A 16,719-nucleotide genomic window follows, 5' to 3' on the forward strand; every position below is an offset into this window, starting at 1 on the left:
TCCATGGACTTTTGTAGATTTTTTGTAAGATTTTGATAGATATTTGCAACTTTTTTGATTAATGGTGCAAATTTTGTACTTTTAACAAAATCAAAATTTCAATCCGTGTATCTATTAGGTGCAATAATTGTCTCTGATTTGTAGAGCGATCGAACCGTGGTGCTTGAGCTGTTATGCAGTTTAAAACATTTGAGTTACACCATTACCACCAGCTATAGCTTTTGGTAAAGCGGCAATCGCTCGGTCCTACAGTGTCTATTCAACATGCATAAATAATTAATCAATAAATTTTTAATTTATAAGCATATATAAAAATTTAATCAATATATATAAATAACTAATCAAAACATTACGAAATTTGATAAATTTTAAGCAGTATTTTAATGAAAAAATCTAGGGTTCATTATTGTTAATATGATCAATGCCACTCTACATTCGATTTGCTATAGTATCCCTCCATGCATTTGCATTTGCTCGTTGTTATTCTTCAATATCAAATATTTGATCAAAGTTGTTATCCTCGTAAACTCGCTCTGCTGAAGGTTGTGGAAATTCATTCTCTGGTTCAACTGGAAAGTCATCAAATCGACACTCTTTTCGAATAAAATTGTGTAATCCGGCACAAACTACTTCGGAGATTTTAAAAAATACCTGAACCCGAAAAAATCGAGGATCCCATCACCGTTTCGGTTTTTCTCCATGGGGAAATTTGTCATCACTGACCCCTCTTATGTCCAAAATATATTTTATTAAAGCAGGGAACTAAGAAAACTTCATTCACAACAATTTTATTAAGTGAAGATTCATTTCCTTAATAATTGAAATACCAGTATCCTATCTCAGAAAAGGGAAAAAAATATCACCACTCTAAATTAATCTTCAGTGTCATGTATCATCATAATCATTATCTCCTCATTTTTTTAGAATTGCATTTGCTAAGGTTCGGAGTTACTATTTACTAATAGAAAATTTGAATTCGTTTTCACTGTATATGTATATCGTAAGATTTTTCTTATTATCGTTTGAAAGTAAATCATGTACACTACTGATTAATTCTATATATATCGGACATTAAAAAGTTACTAAATTTGAATAAAATATAATTACTTAAGTATAATAATATTTTCCAATTCAATTGATTATTATTAGAAAGTTAGATTTATATGATGCCTAACTTTTTCCTATTTTTTATTAATTAAAAACAATAAAATTTAACATTACAAATGGTGATGCGTGAGATAATAAATAATAATGAGGTAGTAATAACAATGACTATTATATTTTAGAGCTGTATTTTTTAGCTTGTTCTCGTTAGAGAATTTTTTTTATCTTGTTGTTGTTTTCTTAGTTTATAATTTATACATGTAGTGATAATCTTGAGAACATTCTGCAAAATGTATTAGGATGAAGTTTTGTTTCATAGCTTGTTTATAGTACCTTTTGTGAACTTTTCTGATATTGAAAGCTTTCACCACATGGATGCACAAAATCGTGTTCTTGTTTTGTGTCTGGGGTCTGAGTATACTGATATTTTACCTTTCGGGAAATCAACAAACATTGGCTTAGTTCAATCACACCTCTGAAATTCGAGGAACCCTCAACTTGTCTTTAGAGAAGCCGAGAGTGGAACTGAAGTTGACAAAAAATCTACTCTGGAAGTGGATAATGCCACAAACAATGACAATATGGCATAGAGTAATTCAAAAGGAAAGAGGGCTGAAATGGAGAGAAAAGCGTCGTCTTTGAATGAAGAAGATAGATATATGGGTGAGAAAGATATTTTATTAGACTAAAAGTCTACCAAAATCTCTAGGGTGAGTATAAGACAATTTTTGAGTTTATTTAGTTGTGCCTAGAGTTTTAAGGTTTGTACATAAAGAATTATATTAGAATAATTGTAAATCTATGGAAATATTGTATACATATAATTTTTATAGATTTCTAAAAAATCAAGTTTGAATACTACTAGACTTTTTAAGACTCTAGAAAAATCTAAATTGAATACCACTAAACTTTTATAGAGTTTATAAAAGTCTATGTTCAATACCTCTGAATTTTTAAACTCTAAAAAAATCAATAAAAATAATTAAATTTCCAAAATTGAATTCACACCCCTAAATTTGGAAATCAAACAATCAAAATCGGCTACAAAGACATTCAAAACCAAATCACATAAACTAAATAAACTTGTTATTTCGATTTTTATAATTTAATTAGAATGTTTATCGACAATTAAAAAGAATGTTATATATAAACTCATACTTTGGAACACGAGTTTAAATATAATCGACGACGATATTATATTTTTCATTTTAAATCATATTATTCTTCTATTTAAAATTTTTTTTGAGTGACATCCTTGTCAGATAAATTATTTTTAAATATGTTTAATTTTTAAATGAAATTTCAAAATTAAGGTTAGCTTCGCCTTCAAATTTTTTTTATAAAAAATATATTTAAATAGTTATCTTTGATTTGGTGCACGATAAAAAAAAATGAAAAAAGCGTCCCGCCTGTAACACCCGACCTGCCTTTATTTATTTCAGGCCCAGATTTCATTTCTCAAACCAAAAACTACCGCCACTCTCCGCCGCTGCCAACCTCTCAAACCCTAACCCTACCAGGTATTTCTGTCTATCTTGATGCAGTTTCGCACGATTCTCACCTTTCGTTTTCTCATATTTTTTATTGGTTTTCTCAGTTTTTCAACATGAAAGTGGGGAAATCGAAGGCTGAATCGAAGAAAGCCGACGGCAGGTGACTAGAGATTTATTTTTCTTTTTCTTTTTCCTTCCGCTGTTTTATCTATATCTCTCTCTCCGTTTTTCTCTTTTTTTCTGGAAAATATAATTTATTGTCATTTCTTAGATAGAGGTTGTAGATCGCGGAGCTTGAAAGTGTTCTGCGTATATTTATATTCATTTTCGCGTTAGTTTTCGATTTTATTATATTTTAGCATTTAATTTGATAGAATTAGTGATTGGTGTTTGTTATAGCGGTCCTCCACCGCCTTCGAGTTTTCGTCACAATTCTTTGGTCGTTTGTTTTGTAAGTTTGGGTGGAAACTCCTTCTATTTCTCTTGTCACGATTGAATTTTTGTGCTTGATTTTACATTGTGCTATGTTGATTTCTGATGATTGATAAACATTTATGAGTATGCATGTCAGAAAAAATTTGATTTACTTGTTTATCAATTTTTTAATTAGTTTTCTGGTTATATTTATTTAAATATGATTAATTTATTTGGTTTGCACTCTAGGCTTGCAGTGAAGAAGCAAACGAAGAAGGAGAGACAAGCGGCAAAGGACCCTAACAAGCCAAAGAGGCCTCCAAGTGCTTTTTTCGTTTTCATGTCAGTGAATGACATTTCGTGGATTTTCCTGAAACTTTTCTTTGCCAACTTATTAATTAGAATTTTATACTTTTCCCTGCAATGTTCATACGGTAATCTGTTGTATAATGTGAAATCATTGGGTGCAGGGAGGACTTCAGAAAGCAATACAAGGAAAAACACCCCAACACTAAATCAGTTGCTGTGGTTAGTCGGTTCTTCTTTGTTAAATATACATGAGAATGAAACTGGTTTTGTTTACGAGACCTGAAACAGTTGATGGAACTATTATAGATTGGAAAGGCTGGTGGTGATAAGTGGAAGTCAATGGATGGAGATGTAAGTACAGATTTCTGAGGTCTATGTATTGGCAATTAACTTTTAAATTATGTTTTTGATGATAACATATGAATTCAAATATCAGGAGAAAGCTCCTTTTGTCGAAATCGCAGCACAGAGGAAGGAGGAATATGAGCGGAAAATGGAAGCCTACAACAAAAAATTGGTACCCACAGTGTAGTTTCTTTTTTCCCCCCACCTTTTGTTATATGATATGATATCGTTACATATCCTGTTATTTTAATAGGCTGGGGGTGGTGATGACGATTCTGACAAGTCCAAGTCTGAAATTAACGACGAGGACGACGAGGATGGCAGCAGTGGAGATGTATGTTGTTTTTTCGTAGTTTCATTTCACAATTACACTATGAAGCATAGCAATTACTGATGAATTTTTTCGTTAAATGTAGGATGAAGAAGATGATGACTAAGCACTAGGTGGTGGTGAAATCTCTTAGAAAGCTCTTTTGGTGGTCGATTACAGAAATTCTAATTTCTTAACATCAACTTTTGTTAGTACATTTGGCAATTTCTGGTATTGTAAAGGTTCTTAGTCACATGAAGTAGACGTTTTTAAATTGGGATTTGATTTTGTAGCTTTTTTTACTATTAGAGCTACTGAATACTTATATTATGGTGGTATTTCCAAGTACTTCAATAGTGTTGCCAATCCATGTTATCACAAGTTTTAGCTCGCTATATTGTTGATGTTTCCTTTGTGCTTGTGGAGCTTTGACCAAATATGTGAGACTCCTACCTGAATCAACCCGTTTATGCGACGGGAGAACGTGAACCAATTGTTATTGTTCTTTCTTTTAATATCCGAGTCTCTATCGATTTTTAATGGGAGAGAGTCCTTCCGATGTATTCGAAACTCAATGGTGGTAAGGCAGTAATCCACCCGCCTTTCATACGAATTTTATAGGTCCTGTTCCACCAAGTTCCGCTAAAATTTTGTCTACGTTGAGACCAAGAATATATTAATAGTCTCAACCGGGGGCAGAACAAAAGCTTTTGCCCGAGGTATTTCATGTAAGTTGAGCGTTAACAAATATTTTCAAGAGTTTATAACTGCTAATTTTTATTCGCCTTATTATGACAACTAGTTTTTATATGTGTAGTTATGTATATTGCATTTTAAGTCTAAATGTTAAAAAGTCAATAGAGGAATGAAAAGTCAGCCATTCATAATAAAAAAGAAATATGAGAGGTAGTCAATACAAGTATACTGGACTATAGTAGGCGAGTTCCAAACTATGACCATGCCCTCTTCCTTACCTAGAACAAGCATGACACTTATTATCTGGAGCCTTAGCTTGTCTAGGCGAGCTCTATGACAGTGGTCTCCTATTTCACACGCGTGGTCTTTATTTTCATTTTTCTTTTATAAATAAATAGTAGGCTTGATTGTTTCATTTGACATTCACTTATATTAATATTTTGGTTGCGTCTGTCAACTGTCTTTTTCATTATATACCCGATCGATAACTTTAACGTTGGAGGGTTTATGTCAGATCAATCTGTTAGCCCTTTTATAATAAATACTATGTTCATGATTTCAGGCTCCCTCGTGGACGTAAATTGTAGCATGGGTCGACTTCAATTATTAGAAAATGCATGTTTATTTTAAGGATCATCAACTTTTACTTTATAATTTTAATGATAGAAAAATTAATATTTACAAAATTATAGTCGTCCAAATAAAATCGTAAGCCCTGATTAGTTTGACATGGCGGGGGTAGATCCCGCTAACTTGTCCGAATAACGGAGTTTTCTGAACTGTACGTGATGCGGATACATAAACGACGTCGTAACACGATACTAATACCTAAGCGACAAGGGGAGCCTTCCAATTTTCAGTTTGTCAGTGTTGGTTGATTGGATGGATTTACTGCAGGAAGGATATTTATGGGGTGTTTTCTGAGCCCGTGGATCCCAATGAGAGGTGACTGAGTACATTCAAAGGTTGATGAAAAATTATGGGTTTCTGGAGGGGCTGATATGGAATTATTTTTCTTGCAGCTGCCTGATTATGGTGAAATAATTGAGCACCCTATGGACTTTGGAACCGTGAGGAAGAAACTTGATGGTGTGGAGCTTATAAGAATTTGGAAGAATTAGAGGTTTGTTATTTCTTTTCGGACATGCTATGAATAATTTTTTGATCTACGGATGAATTATACTTGTTGGTTGAGATGGTTGGAAGTATTGATGCGAAATATGCTGAGATGTGCTTAGAATGCTTGTCTAATCCGAAAATCAAATACAACTCATTTTTAGATATTTCAAAAATATTTCTATTGGTCCTACTTTATTGGTACTAAATTCTATTTCCTGGTCATCACCTTTTTATGGATATTGCTTAACGAAGAGTTAAGTTAGTGTTCTTGATATTACCATTTGACGCCAGGCTAGTGTGTTGACTTAAATTATCAAAGTATCATTTAATTTTTTTGTGAAGAGGCTCGATAATAGTATCAGACATCTTGGGCATTTGGTGGAGGCTGTCTTTTTGCATTGTGTTCGTTGAGCACTCTCTCTCTCTCTCTCTCTCTCTCTCTCTCTCTCTCTCTCTCTCTCACACACACATAAAATGTTTCTGGTTGATGAACATAGTGTTGCAATATATTTTCTACAATTTACATATGACATATCTAAGGATAATGAGAAAAAACTACGCTGCCATAGATGATTAATAAACAATTTTACTTACCTTTTAATATTATTAGCAAGAAGCACGTGCGATGCACGTGTATATTAATTATTTAATAAAAATAAAACATTGATTTTTTAAAAATAATTTGAATAAAGTTTTTTTATTTATATTATTTTGGTAGAATAAGATTCACAAAACACGCTTTTAATAAAACACATTTTTCCTATTTTTACTTTAGTATAAATAGTTTCTTTTCTTCCTTTGGATACACTATTTTGGAAGCTCATTTTTCGTTGTAAGCCGAATAATGAAACATCTTCATTTTCTGAGAAAAGTTCTTATGAGTCTTAATATTGGTTTAGTCTTTTGTCATATTAGACGAATAAATTAATTAAGAACTTATATACCTTACTTTCAAAATTGTTTCTCAAATTAAAATTCAAGCAATTGATTTTATGTTATATAATAAATTATAATGAGAATAATATATAGAACGAATTGAACTGAATTTTTTTTTAAAATATATATATCTAAGCACCACGTATAAGTTATAACAACATAAAAATCAACCAAATTATAGAATTTATAAATGCATAAATAATAATTTATATAAGTGAAGTATACTAAGGACAAATAATTATCAATTTAAAATATTTGTGACTAACTCATCAAAATATTATCAAAACTAATGAAATAACAATATTGATAATAAAATATAACCTATAATATTCAATTTAAATATTATTGAATCTCCTACAGAACTTTTTTATCTTTTGCTTTAGAATTATATATCATAGATAAATTAATTTTCATATACATTAGTTAATAAATAATTTTTTAAAAATTATATAATTTACATTTTTCATTAAGCCATCAATTACAATTATATATATATATATATATTATGTATTTGTATGTGTAGTGATTGTATAATGTTGGAATAAAAAAATAAAATATACATTATTCTTTTAAAAATATTTGTTTTTTAAATTTGTTTTCAATCGTTTTTAGGTGGTTGAAAGATTTTCTCAAACGGTTAGAATATGAAACATCTCCATTTCCTGAGAAAAGTTCTTATGAGTCTTAACATATTGGTTTAGTCTTTCGTGATATTAGACGAATAAATTAATTAAGAACTTATATACCTTACTTTCAAAATTGTTTCTCAAATTAAAATTCAAGCAATTGATTTTATGTTATATAATAAATTATAATGAGAATAATATATAGAACGAATTGAACTGAATTTTTTTTTTCAACGGGAATTTTATGGATGTTCGGAGAAAAACACTCATACTCCTTTCTTCCTCTGTAGGAAGGATTCCACTAAAACACTTGTCTGATATATAATTTTTCTAAAAAAAATTACTAATAGCAATATTTGAATGAAAGGTTAAAAACAATTTTTGAAAATTACAGCAATGTTTGAAAATTATTTATAAGGCTTTAAATAATGATTATATTACTGAATGAAAGGTTAACAGCAATTCTTGAAAATTACAGCAATTTTTGAAAATTATTTATTTATAAGGCTCTAAATAAGATTATATGATTATTTGTTTATAAGACTCTAAATAATGATTATATGATTATACAACGGTTAGATGCAAAGGTTTTAGTAATAATGAAGAGGAAAATGTGTGAGCAATTTATGTCATTTATTTTATTGAAGTTTGCATGAAGGGTATTATACGACGGTTAGATGCAAATGTTTTAGTAATAATGAAGAAGGTTTTAGTAATAATGAAGATGAAAAGGTGTGAGCAATTTATGTCATTTATTTTATTAAAGTTTGCATGAAGGGTATTATAGACAATGCACAATTGGAAAACATTGTAGATTATGCACACTTTCATAGGTACAAGAAGCACGTGCGATGCACGTAAATATTAATTATTTAATAAAAATTAAAATTTGATTTTTTTTAAAAATAATTTGATTCATTTTTTTATTTATATTGATTTAGTCTTTTGTCATATTAGACGAATAAATTAATTAAGAACTTATATACTTTACTTTCAAAATTGTTTCTCAAATTGAAATTCAAGTCGTTAATTTTATGTTATATAATAAATTATAATTAGCATAATATATAGAATGAATTGAACTGAAACAAATTTTGAAAATATATATATCTAAGAACCACGTATAAGGTATAATAACCTAAAAATCAACCAGATTATGGATTTTATAAATGCATAAATCATAATTTATATAAGTGAAGCACTCTAAGGACAAATAATTGTCAATTTAAAATATTTATGACTAACTCGTCAAAATATTATCAAAACTAATGAAATAATAATAATTGATAATAAAATATAACCTATAATACTCAAAATTTGCTTTTAAAATTTGTTTTCAATCATTTTTACACGGTTGAAAGATTTTCTCAAACGGTTATAAATATTAACCACGTGAAAAGTGTGAAAGACGGTTCAATATTTCTAATGATATTTTCAACCAGTTGACATTCTAAACAACAAGATATAGTTTGAAGAGTTAGTCTCATATGAGACCGTCTCACAGATCTTAATCCGTGAGACGGGTCAACCCTACCCATATTCAAATAAAAAGTAATATTCTTAGCATAAAAAGTAATACTTTTTCATGGATGATCCAAATAAGAGATCCGTCTCACAAATACGACCCGCGAGACTGTTTCATACAAGTTTTTGCCTAGTTTGAAATATAAAAACTTGTGAATAGTAAAGACACGGGAATTTTATGGATGTAAAACACTCACACGTCACTCATTCCTCTGTAAAAAGGATTCCACTAAAAGACTTTGTCTTATATATATATATATATATAAATATATATATTTATAAGTGCGACTAAAATATTTAAACTTCTTATTATAGCTAACTATTTTAATTTTTCTATCAGATTCGTATTTTGTGATATTATTAGTATATTAAAATTCATAATTATTGATATAAATTCTAATAAATAATTTATTAAATTCTTTACTTTCAATTCTTAGTTAAAAAATAATAAAATATATTAGTATTAAATTTAATATTATTATATTATTATATACTTATCATGTTATTGTACTATTGCATATATAATAATTTTTTTCTTATATCTTCATGTGATACTATAATTTATTACTTAATTAGAAACTACACTAAAATATAATTACAAAATTGCATTAAAATAATAAAATAACATGTAGAAAGAAAATTAAAAGGATAAAATATTTAAACTTAGTATAAAGATGGATTATTTGAGAAAGTTAATTTAGGAATTACATTTTATTCTTGAAGTGATATAAATTATTACACTCAATGTATATTGTAGTGATAATTCATTAGCAATTGTTAGACTATTAATTATATATGATGTGGAATAATTATACTACTAATTAATTATATATTAGGTGGAATAAATAAAAAAAATTGATATTTTCTTTTTACACTTACAACAATTAGAAATTTACAAATATATCTTTATTCAATTTTTGGATTTGTATTGATGAGGATGTCATTTTTATCTTTTGACAATTGAAAAAATTGTCAATTATCTACACTTACGTAGGTTTATAGATAAAAAAAATATATTTTTATTATCAAACATATATTCACTTTTAATGCATAGATTTCCCATAAATTATGTAGAAAATTTCCATGCAATTAATCTAACAACACACAATTTAAGGGGATGGTAGAAAATTTACAATGAAAAATTTTGTTATTATTTTTACATTTTATAAGTATAATAGTTAAATATATATTCTTTTAATATTTTTAATGATTTTTTAAAAATTAAAAAAAGCTATTGTTTTAATATTTTTTCTAAGAATTATGTATCAAAAAAATATTATTTCTCTAATGTATTTTTATTATAAAATATTTATTCAATTTTTATGTAATATTATTTTCAAAGATTCTTATGTTGCAATTTTTTATTAAAAAATAAAAACACTATTTTAATCCTCATGTATTTAATGATTGTGTAATTTTCATGCAATTAATCTAACAATACACAATTTATAAGAATAGTAGAAAATTTACAAGGAAAATTTTGTTATTCTTTTTGTACTTTTATAAGTATAATAGTTAAATATATATTCTTTTTAATATTTTTTGTAAGAATTATGTATGAAGAAAATATTATTTTTCTAATATATTTTTTATTATCGAATATCGATTCAATTTTTATGTAATATTATTTTCAAAATTTCTTATTTTACAATTTTCTATTAAAAAAATAGAAACACTATGATCCTCATGTGTTTAACGAGTTCAAAAAAATAAATACCTCAATTAAATACATAATCAATAAATTACAAATCCATTATCCCAAATTTGTCCCTAAATTTTATATATTTTTTCCACCAATGCCCATGCAATTAATACAAACAATGCATAGTTTTTGGGCAATGTAGTAAAATCACAATCAAAAAACTTTGCCCATCATCCACACTTTTATAGGTATATAGATATAGATTTTGGACCTAAATGAGGCAATAACATGTTTGGACCAATTAATTTGAGGCCAGGGATGGATTTTACCAAGATTGTAGGAATCAAAGAACAAACATGTGAAACTGCAGCTGCATATATAATAATGTGAACCAATCGCGACGATCATGCTATTTGCCTTGATCCACTTATAATCACTTTCCTCTCTTTATTGTTAACTAACTATAGCATCACTGTTGTAAATTTTATCTTTTTAATTTCTGCATTTTATTGGGATTCAGATAATAGTGCTCGACATATTCATATTCTATATCTCCCCTCAATTTGTTGTTATCCTTTGAAGTTGATACAAACATGTGATTTGGTTATTCTTGGTGTATCTGTGCAACGTTGATTTCTTAGAATTCTACATGGAGATTAATCACTGTAATTGATGGTGAATTCCCCTGCATTTTCAGACCGATTTATTTCTGATATGTTCGAATGCCATGACGTATAATGCTCCAGATACCATCTATTATCGGCAGGTTTGCTAAGCCTTCAAGCTTTGTTTGCTTCTTCTGCACAATGATCATGCTTTATATCTGAATCTTGAAATGCATTAGGCCCGATCTATCCAAGAACTTGCAAAGAGGGACTTTGAAAATCTGCAGCATGAAGGTGATGATGATGAACTACAGCCCAAAATAGTGCGGAGGGGAAGGCCACCAAGCAAGAACCAGAAAAAGCCTGTTGATACATCTATTCTACACTAGAACGTGTTAGTCCTGATCCTTCTTCAGTTGCACTTCTTGCTAACGCAGGAGAGAAAATAGTTGGGTCGAACTCCTATAATTTGAGAAAGGTACCAACACCTCAGAGATATCGATATACAGCAGATCCTTCAAATTTCCGCTCTAGAAATGGTGAAAATAGCTCGGAATGGTTGTCCGATTGGAGTGACTTTCCAGGTTCACATTTATGTTTGTGATTCAGTCTGATCCTAGTCGCACATTTAGTAGATTCTCCTGTGAGTTATCGATTCTTCCGCAGCTTCCATTTTACGGGCTGACATGAAGTATGGTAACAAACAGTTTACAGTGGATGAGAACAGGCGTCTTATATATATATCAATCCCACAGAAATGGCTTCCATGGAATGTTTGGATACGATCTATCTGCAGTGGCAAATCCAAAACTGGCCATAGCAGTACATCCAGTTATGGATCCTACTCAAATGGTTGAAACGGAATCAAGAAACGAACCATCTTCAACTCATTCATCATCTACGAATCATGTCATTTTAGATGCGGCTAAGTTGACCGAAAATAGGAATACTTCTCCGGTATTTAGTCAAACGGCACCACCGTTCTAGTTTCGATTCCATGATTCCGGAGTCTGAGCGACGATGGCTCAAGTAGAATGATGCGATTCGGATAAAATGAATGAGCCAGGTCGGATGCTCTGCCAGATCAGCTATCAATATTATGTAGGAAATAAGAGCAGTGTGTCTGGATCAAAAGCTTCTCTCCTCAGACAGCGGGAAAGATCTGCAACCAAGAATATAACTAAGTGAATGGGCGCCGGAGAGATGTCTCGCGTGGTCACTCTGATGCTTAAGTCAGTGAATGATTTAAGTAAGAAACCAATGTAACCATATGATTGTTGTGAAATTGGTGTGAGTGTTGTAAATGAGCAATAAATGTGAGTATTCAATATCTAAATCGAGATTAAATATAAAGAGAGAACCTGATATTGATAGTATGGTATGTAATGATGGTCTCGTTTTTTGGGTTGCCTATTAATTATAGTAGGGCGGCTGATTATATCCTACATTCTGACATGTCAAATCTCCTACTAGTCACATCCAGCCTACCTGATTTTGTCAACCACTTAGTGTCAGAGATAGGACGGCTGCCCCCACCCTACCTTACTGGTGTACTTGAGTGCGGCGCTCATATCGAAGTAGCCCGAGAAGAAAGCTTCCCGGGAATTTGTATGAGAGCCCGGGCATCTAACATCCCGGGGAGAAGACGTCTCGGGAATTCAATGACCCGGCTTTCTGATGAACCTTTTCCATGTATTCTCCCTGGCGAGCTATCCATCCAGCGTCCTGGGCCATCCGGGATCCGAGGTCCTCTGCAGACCTTCCTTCTTGCCCCGTATCATCCATGACCCGGGAATAATCCATATCCCTGACCCGGCACTATCTATGGCCCAGGACATCCCGGGGTATCATCATCCTATACCAAATTATTTATTTGATCACACTTTTAAACCCAAGGGTCTCAATTTTTTCCTTGATTAGCAAAACACATGCTTCAAAATTTGATGCCTGATTCCCGAGCGTTTGTCACCTTTTCCTATATAATCTCGCCAAATTATATTGAAAACTTCAAAAACATTTTAATTTTTTTCATATATTTTAATGACAGCCATTTATTCTTTTAATTTTTAAAATTTGTTTCGTCTTTGTTTTTTCTATTTGAATATTATTTAACAAAAATAAAAAATATCACAAATCAAGAAAAATATTTGACCAATATCGTTTTTCAAACCATTCCACGAGAATTTATAAATTATTAAAATTATATAGAGTGAGTCTCATGTGAGACCGTCTCACGGATCTTAATCTGTGAGACCGGTCAACCTTACCCATATTCACAATAAAAAGTAATACTCTTAGCATAAAAAATAATACTTTTTCATGGATAACCCAAATAAGAGATTCGTCTCACGAATACGACTCGTGAGACCATCTCACACAAATTTTTGTCAATTATATAATATCAATAAAGGGGACAAGATGAGCAAGTAGACATCATGGAGTGTGAAAATAGAGGGACCATTTTCCTTTGTTTTTTGGTTAAAGACGAGCAGTTTCTTCATATATAGACCCACCCACCGCATACAAATAATATGAAAAAAATTCGTGAAGCCAACCATTTCTTCTTGCAAGTTGTTATCAACTCAACAAAAATTTGACCAACATTAATGACAGATAATTTATGAAAATAAATATAATTGAAATATTTTTTATTTTTTTTTAAAAAAAACAAATCCAATGGTCTCTTGCGAAACGGTTTCACAAGCCTTTATCTGTGAGACGGTTCAACTCTACCGATATTCTCAATAAAAAGTAATACTCTTAACATAAAAAATAATATTTTTTCATTGATGATCCAAATAAGATATCCGTCTCAAAAAATACGACTCGTGAGACCGTCTCATACTAATTTTTGTCAATATTATATTAAACTATTTTCAATTATTTATAGTTCTAAAAATATTCCACTAAAGTTACCTATTGTTTGTTATTACTATAAAATACAAATCAACTCAATGACATAAAAAAAAATCATTGTAATAGATTGATTTTGCCATTGTAATAGAATCTAACCATGAATCATTAATTAATTTTATAAATAGATTTATTTATTAATTAATTTGACATGCATTCACATCTTGATTCTATAATCGGTAATTAAATGTTTGATATAAAATATATTGTTTTTAAATTATATATTGACAGTTTTTTTAAGGAAAATATTAAAATTTGACTTGTTATTGATAGATTCACGTCGACTCAATTGCTCATCAACATTATATAGTTTTATTGGGGTAATTTCATACATAAAAAAATCTAAATTATCATGTATAAATAAATAATATTTTTCTTCTAAAAAAAATATTTTACACCCTCGTATTTTTAAAACGACGTAAACTCATGGCGGGTGAATTGCATATAATCCCTAATGAAATCTCAGAAGAACTAATAATTCAATGTGAAAAATAAATAGGTGTTTAACTTTTAGAGTAGGTCTCTTGTGAGACGGTCTCATGAATTTGTACATGTGAGACGGATCAATTCTATCGATGTTCACAATAAAAAGTAATATTTTTTCATGGATGACCCAAATAAGAGATATGTATCACAAAATACGACCCGTGCGACCGTCTCACACAAGTTTTTGTCGAACTCCTATTTTTTTTTAATAAATACTCGTAGACCCCGGCCCTAATTAAATATTAATACAATTCTAATCTTTTTTTTTTATATAAAATAATTTTTACCATATTTTCTGTATGTAATTCAAAATCTAATAGGTACAAATCAATATAAATCACATTATTTTTTATGTTTTATTTTTTTTAATCAAGTTGTTGTATTTATTTAATTTATTTGATTATTTTATAGTGTCTTGTCGCAAAAACTATTATATTTTAAATGTAAAAATATTTGTTGTATGATTTAATGATAATTTGTGTATATTCAAACACATAAAATATGAATTATATATTATCAGAGGTATTAAAAGAGTGTACATCTAAAATTATAAATTTGAGGTTATTCAAGCTTCTTTTTAAAAAACATAGGTGATCAAATGTCTATTTATTTTTCACAAAAAATTTAGTAAGACGATCTCATTAGTCAATTTTGTCAGATGGATATCTTATTTGGATCACTCATTAAAAAATATTACTTTTATGTTAAAATATTATTTATTATTATAAATATGGACATGATTGATCGATTTCACGTATAAAAATTCATGAGTCTATCTCACAAAAAAATCTTATTATTTATTTTTCATTAAGAGGTTATTATCTATTTTAATATTTCACATGGGGTTATGTGAAGTTTATCGAATTCAGATGCATTTATGTGCACTTTATAGAGAAAAAGTTATCTGCAACGATTCACGTAACATTCAATGATACATCAACCATTTATAGCCACAATTTTAATTCAACATATTTAGAAGATTGTCACATCAATAAATACTCGACACATGACAATTATTAATTGCTACTAAAAGCAAAGATGTGAAACGAAAAAGCAATGCAAATTTTGAAAACAAGAAAATGATAGAATATATTAGGATTGAAAATTAATTTAGAGTGATATGAATAAATAATTTTAATAATTTATAAGTATTTCGGTTGAGTTAGCAACACTAAAATAAAATTCATGTCACTTGGGTTCTCAGTAAATCAACAGTGAAAATAGTGCGAAAATAGACTGACTGAAACTATTTGAACAAAATAGCTTATATCAAAAGCTCAGTTGAATTATCAAATGAAAATTAAAATACAAGTAGACTAAAATTTAAATATTCACAGGTTATTTCTGGATGTTTGGAGATTATAATACTCCTACATCATCCATTTTTCCTTGCAGAATGATTTCATTAAAAGACTTTGATAATTACAAATAATTTGAAATTACCAACTTCAGTATGAATTATTAGTGCCTAACTGAATATCTTAGTATACTTCAACCTTAATCAAAATGAGAAGTAAGACTTCTTATTCTCAATTATAAAGATTTCACGAAGAAATTTCTAAACGCAAATTGATCATCAATTGATCAAATAATAACTTGCTCGCACTGATAAGTTTGACTTGCAAAAAAAATTTCAAAAACTTAGAGGATCGTATAATTCAGAAAATCAGAGAGCCGGAGGAATTTAAAAGCTTGTCTAATTGATCTATATATAAACTTCATCCACAACGATTATCTTTTTAAATCATATATACATTTCCAAATACATATTTTGTTGTTTCCATCTCATCGTCCTTTTTGATAGATTCTGACGGTGCGTGTAGTGCTGACATTCTGTTGGGAATCAGTGACTATTTGTATGGAAACTTTATCCGATATTTCAATTGGACTCGATTCTCAATCATTGAGTATATTGATAATCTTCATTGAACATTTGGATTTGTGGTATCTTAAGTAAAAAAGAGAAAAAATCTAGAAGTAAACCAAATCGCAAACCAATTAAAAATCAACATGAACCAAAGAAATGCGCAAAGATTTCGATGTTTGACGATTTTAAATCCGAAATCATTATGTGGTTGAGAGGGCAAGTAATTGGAGCAGATTGAAAAATACACTTGATATTTGATGTCCTCGAAAAACATTTGGTAAAAATCTGTGTAAGATGGTCTCACGGATCGCATTTTGTGAGACGGATTTC

The 16,719-nt window shown here is 29.5% G+C and overlaps 1 protein-coding gene and 1 long non-coding RNA gene across 3 annotated transcripts; both read left to right on the forward strand.

The window, feature by feature from the left end:
* The first annotated feature begins 2,449 nt into the window (after positions 1 to 2,449).
* LOC140831713 (HMG1/2-like protein) lies at positions 2,450 to 4,366 on the forward strand. Of its 2 annotated transcripts, none has more exons than XM_073195462.1 (8): positions 2,450 to 2,624; positions 2,702 to 2,757; positions 3,261 to 3,353; positions 3,482 to 3,539; positions 3,627 to 3,671; positions 3,757 to 3,837; positions 3,919 to 4,003; positions 4,089 to 4,366. In XM_073195462.1, coding segments are annotated over exons 2-8 (411 nt in total). In that variant the 5' UTR covers positions 2,450 to 2,624; positions 2,702 to 2,710; the 3' UTR covers positions 4,091 to 4,366. The 2 variants fall into 2 exon arrangements, with proteins under 2 accessions (XP_073051563.1, XP_073051562.1); XM_073195461.1 differs by having other exon boundaries at positions 3,919 to 3,999; positions 4,082 to 4,366.
* A 1,325-nt stretch (positions 4,367 to 5,691) lies between these two features.
* LOC140831714 (uncharacterized) lies at positions 5,692 to 12,095 on the forward strand. The gene is made up of 4 exons (XR_012117914.1): positions 5,692 to 5,794; positions 11,216 to 11,284; positions 11,363 to 11,707; positions 11,790 to 12,095. It is a non-coding gene; the product is annotated as an uncharacterized lncRNA (long non-coding RNA).
* Positions 12,096 to 16,719: the final 4,624 nt, after the last annotated feature.

The sequence above is a fragment of the Primulina eburnea genome, chromosome 5 (assembly GCF_022965805.1).
Source record: "Primulina eburnea isolate SZY01 chromosome 5, ASM2296580v1, whole genome shotgun sequence".
Lineage (NCBI taxonomy): Eukaryota > Viridiplantae > Streptophyta > Magnoliopsida > Lamiales > Gesneriaceae > Primulina > Primulina eburnea.